This window comes from Limulus polyphemus, unplaced genomic scaffold, assembly GCF_000517525.1.
Source record: "Limulus polyphemus unplaced genomic scaffold, Limulus_polyphemus-2.1.2 Scaffold11912, whole genome shotgun sequence".
NCBI lineage: Eukaryota > Metazoa > Arthropoda > Merostomata > Xiphosura > Limulidae > Limulus > Limulus polyphemus.
Window position 1 is genome coordinate 2,263 of NW_013677522.1, and position 5,362 is coordinate 7,624.

Here is a 5,362-nt window from a genome sequence, read left to right on the forward strand (position 1 = left end):
CGACTGTAGCTTTTTTTTCCCCCAAAACTTTGTCTTCAAAATAAGGGTGCGTCTTGTATTCCGAAAAATACGGTACTCTTGGATCATGCCTGGTGAACTATGGGGTGTTTTAGCCTCCCTTGGTAAGGGGTTTACACCATATAGATAAGAACATCCCAAGCCTAGAGCAACCTTGAAACCCTAATCTTAGATGTCCATCTTGCCTGGTGACTTTCTGGGTGCGTTTGAGCCAACTCGAGACCAAGTTTGTTTTTGCTAGCTCCAGAACTGCGGGAGAACTTAGCTGGACACACATGTATTCATACAAAGCTACAAGCTACTGTCACGTGACTGTTGGGTGAAATGGTTGTTAAATTACTATTTATTTACCGAAACTTATACATAAGATCGATGAAGAAAGGTTATTAGTAAGATACGAACACTTGGAAACGTTACCCACCTAGACTTGTGAAGAGCTGTGGTGAAGGGCTGTCTGTCTTTTTGCCACTTAATGACCACAGGCATCTCACCAAAAGCTTCACACGTTAAATTCACAGACGCCCCCTTCCTTACTGTGATGGACTGGAACTCCGTTGTTACATATGCAGGGACTAGAGTAGAGTCAAGAGTCGAGGACATTGATGGTTAAAGTTGTTAACAAGAATTAATTAAGTTCACTCACACTTTCATTCTTACGAATAAAGTTAACAGTGGATGTATTACTAGAAGTTACAACAGACGTAACAGTAAACACTGTGAAGTTTACAGTGGATCTATTACTAGAAGTTACAACTGACGTATCAGTAAACAATGTGAAGCTAACAGTGGATCTATTACTAGAAGTTACAACAGACGTAACAGTAAACACTGTGAAGTTAACAGTGGATCTATTACTAGAAGTTACAACAGACGTATCAGTAAACAATGTGAAGTTAACAGTGGATCTATTACTAGAAGTTACAACAGACGTATCAGTTAACAATGTGAAGTTAACAGTGGATGTATTACTAGAAGTTGCAACTGACGTATCAGTAAACACTGTGAAGTTTACAGTGGATCTATTACTAGAAGTTACAACTGACGTATCAGTAAACAATGTGAAGTTACCAGTGGATATATTACTAGAAGTTACAATAGAGGTATCAGTAAACACTGGATCACGGAGCTATGTTTTATTATGAACGTTAATCTTTAACAAAAAGCTATATTTTACAGTGAGTGTTAATCTTTAACAAAAAGCTATATTTTATAGTGAGTATTAATCTTTAACAAAAAGCTATATTTTATAGTGAGTGTTAATCTTTAACAAAAAGCTATATTTATAGTGAGCGTTAATCTTTAACAAAAAGCTATATTTTATTGTGACCGTTAATCCTTAACAAAAGCTATATTTTATAGTGAGTGTTAATCTTTAACAAAAGCTATATTTTATTGTGAGTGTTAATCTTTAACAAAAAGCTATATTTTATAGTGAGTGTTAATCTTTAACAAAAAGCTATATTTTATTGTGAACGTTAATCTTTAACAAAAAGCTATATTTTATAGTGAGTGTTAATCTTTAACAAAAAGCTATATTTTATAGTGAGCGTTAATCTTTAACAAAAAGCTATATTTTATAGTGAGTGTTAATCTTTAACAAAAAGCTATATTTTATAGTGAGCGTTAATCTTTAACAAAAAGCTATATTTTATAGTGAGCATTAATCTTTAACAAAAAGCTATGTTTTACTGTGAACGTTAATCTTTAAGAAAAAGCTATATTTTATTGTGAACGTTAACTTGTAACACGGAGCTATGCTGTACTTACTGTGAACATTAAGCTGTATCACTACGCTTAGACTTGGGGTTATCCCGTTGTTTGCCTGACACATGAAGCTTCCAGAATCATCTACATCTACTCCTCTCAATACGAGGGATCCATTTTCAAGGATCTGTATGTGAGGGTTACTGATAACCGTTCGAAACGATCCTGAGCTCCCTACTCAGTAAAAAAGCATAAAACATCGATTATGGAAAATATATTTCTAAAAATATTTCAAGTGTATATATGAAAAAATACAAGTAACCTAGTTATAAGGTGACGAGATGAAAGAGTGAAGAAAAAAACCCAAGTAGATTTCAAAAGGTCGATCGTTTGCGAATAGCTGGCTCTTCTTGTTTAGGAGCAGTAAGAAGAAAAGTCAACTATTCGAAAGCACTGAAGCTTTTGAGTCTTTTCAAATCTATAAGTGATAATGCGGAAATTTGACGCCTTAAGTATGTGTTCAATGTTCCATTTTTGTAATATATATTTATCGGCGAGTATAACAATATGATCTGATAAAGCTAAAAATTGTGTTAAAACTGTACGAAGTGAGGATTTAGTTTTGTTTTATAATTTAGTAATGGATTATTATGCTATCTTTTTATCAATCGTACTATCAAGTTATAGTTTAATTATGTGAATGTTTGACATAACCTAAAGAACCGAAATTCTTGTTTTGATGTAACTATAATAATATTTATTGAAAAAAGAAACTTAAGAGACTCAGAAGTGGCAACGATATTCTAACTAAAGTTTTGGAGGTATTCAACTAATGGTAGCGTTTACCACAATGGTTAGTTTCAGATAAGATGGTTATTATACATTAGACGGTGCTGACATCTGTGGAGTAAAGAAATGTCCATATTTACAGGTAACAGTGACATCTAAAAAATGTTTAAACGAACTCAACAGATTTACATATGATGTACAAACTGTTCAAAAACACCAAATTCTATCATTTTTAAATGAAACTTCCTGGTGTGAGGACTGATCGATTCGCAGATAGTGATTCATCTCTAGACAAAACTTATATTTATAGCTTGAATTTGTCTGTTTGTCTGGATGTTATCTTCGACTAGCAGTCTCTGTTTTTTAACAGATAGACTAATTGAAAGGCAGCTAGCCAAAAGTACCCCCTCCAGCTTTTGGACTACACTGATCGAATAATTGGATTTCACTGTCACTCTTATAACGCATCTACGATCCCAACGAGCGCAGCGCGATTTTGTGGCACTATTTTGCGAACCATGGAGACTCGGATTCGAATTTCGGTACATTACCTTCTAGTATAACGCCCACAGCGACATAATCAGGAAACTAAGAATATAAGTTACTAATGCATATAAGACAATTATTTCTATTAAGCCTATAATCTGTTCAGTAAACGTTTTACTGTTTGACTGACCTTGGTTTATCTTCCACCTGATTTGAGGACTGGGGAATCCTCCAGCCTGACAGTCAATGATTATCGTTTCTCCTTTGACCGCTGATAGGTCAGTTGGTTGAATTTTCCAAAATGGGGGAACTAGAAAGCAATAGTCATATGAGAAAGTTCTAAGTCAAAGTTTTAATTTTCAAGCAATAATAACCTTTGTTTGACAAAATAAAAGGGCACTTACGAGCGACGCTTACAAACTAATGAGATCACATCTGACTGGACAGCGAGAGATGATGAAAAATAGTTCACATGAATTTCACGTTTAAGATCACGTAAGCGTTGATAAAGAAATTTGTAATAAATGAAACGTAAAAACTGCCACTGTAAACAATGAAAACGTTTACAATTAACAACCGTGAACGTAGCTACTGTAAGCAATAAAAACGTTTACAATTAACAACCGTGAACATAGCTACTGAAAGCAATAAAAACGTTTACAATTAACAACCGTGAACGTAGCCATTATAAACAATGAAAAGGTTTACAATTAACAACCGTGAACGTAGCCATTATAAACAATGAAAACGTTTACAATTAACAACCGTGAACGTAGCCATTATAAACAATGAAAACGTTTACAATTAACAACCGTGAACGTAGCCATTAGTAAACAATGAAAACGTTTACAATTAACAACCGTGAACGTAGCTACTGTAAGCAATGAAAACGTTTACAACTAACAACCGTGAACGTAGCCAGTGTAAACAATGAAAACGTTTACAATTAACAATCGTGAACGTAGCCACTGTAAACAATCAAAACGTTTACAATTAACAACCGTGAACGTAGCCAGTGTAAACAATGAAAACGTTTACAATTAACAACCGTGAACGTAGCCACTGTAAACAATGAAAACGTTCACAATTAACATCCATGAACGTAGCTACTGTAAGCAATAAAAAAGTTTACAATTAACAACCGTTAAACAAATAACACAGCTAATCTATATCTATGTTGAACAGAAAGGTACCGTTCACAACCATTGTGGCCGTGTAGTTGACAGTGGTCGCGGAATTACTAGCTACGCAGGTATAGTTCCCGCTGTGTTTGAAATGGGCCGACTGGAACACCAGAGTGGAAGTGAAGTCGTTCAACATCTCGACTGTGACACCTTCTTCGGGCTGTAAAGGTTCCCCGTCTTTTAACCAGGTTAGAGAGACAGGAGGGTCTCCTGCCACCACGGCACAGAACACTACGCTTCTCATTCCCTCCTCCAGGTCCTCAGAGAAACGAAACGGGTCAATCTTCGGCGGAACTATTGAAACAATGGCTCTAACTTAACACCTCATCGAAACTGTTTACAAGTTAATAATATAGAAGGACAATTAACATTAATAATGCCTGCAACTAAGAACTTGAAACAAAAATAGAATAATACACACAAATATAAGTATAGCCATACAACGTTTCGACTCTTTGAATATAAAACTAATTAGGCACATTAGAAAATACAAGATGAAAAAAAAATGTTTTAACTGTGTGAAACAAAAACAACATAATTGAATACTTATAAACGTTATCAATGGAGGTGAGGAAATTATATAAAAATATTTATTTTTATAGAAACATTATATTTATAAGGCCGTTTATTAGAAAATCATTTTACAGGAAACGTTGCTTTAAAAGAAATTGCGTTGGAGAACTGTGGTGTACTTAAAACGTTATAATGTGATAGGCCTAACTAAATACATCAGTAAATCCAACAGTTAAACTGGCATTTTTATCGGAAGACAGAATATTTAAGTTAATGCCAGAAAGTTAAAACTTCTATTTCTGAAGGTTTTTTTTTCTTACATTTTAACAGCAGTTAAAACTCGTGTTTATAACAAAACTTAGGTCAATTCCAGGAAGTTAAATTTTGTATTTGCGAAGCTTTTTTCATTCTAACAGCAGTTAAAACTGCTATTTATAACGATATTTAAGTTAATTCCGAAAAGATAAAACTTGTTTTTGTGAAATTTTTATATTTTAACAGCAGTTAAAAACTCGTATTTGTAATGATATTTAGGTTAACGCCAGTAAGGCTTTACTAACATAACAATCCTAGGTGCTGAATTAACCAAACGTACTTATTTTGGAAGTGACGAGTACAATAAAGATATAAAAAATCTCACTTAATTAGGCCTAAATATTGTTGCGTCA

At 34.0% G+C, this 5,362-nt stretch overlaps 1 protein-coding gene across 1 annotated transcript in view; it reads right to left on the reverse strand.

Moving 5' to 3' along the window:
* LOC111083886 (Down syndrome cell adhesion molecule-like protein Dscam2) overlaps window positions 1-5,362 on the reverse strand; it is a gene marked incomplete at both ends in the record, with an annotated part of 8,553 nt that overhangs the window by 1,307 nt on the left and 1,884 nt on the right. The window contains 4 exons of the mRNA XM_022380609.1: window positions 440-590; window positions 1,786-1,956; window positions 3,188-3,307; window positions 4,191-4,475. Coding sequence (XP_022236317.1) covers window positions 440-590; window positions 1,786-1,956; window positions 3,188-3,307; window positions 4,191-4,475 — 727 coding nt within the window. The remainder of the gene's footprint in view (window positions 1-439; window positions 591-1,785; window positions 1,957-3,187; window positions 3,308-4,190; window positions 4,476-5,362) is intronic.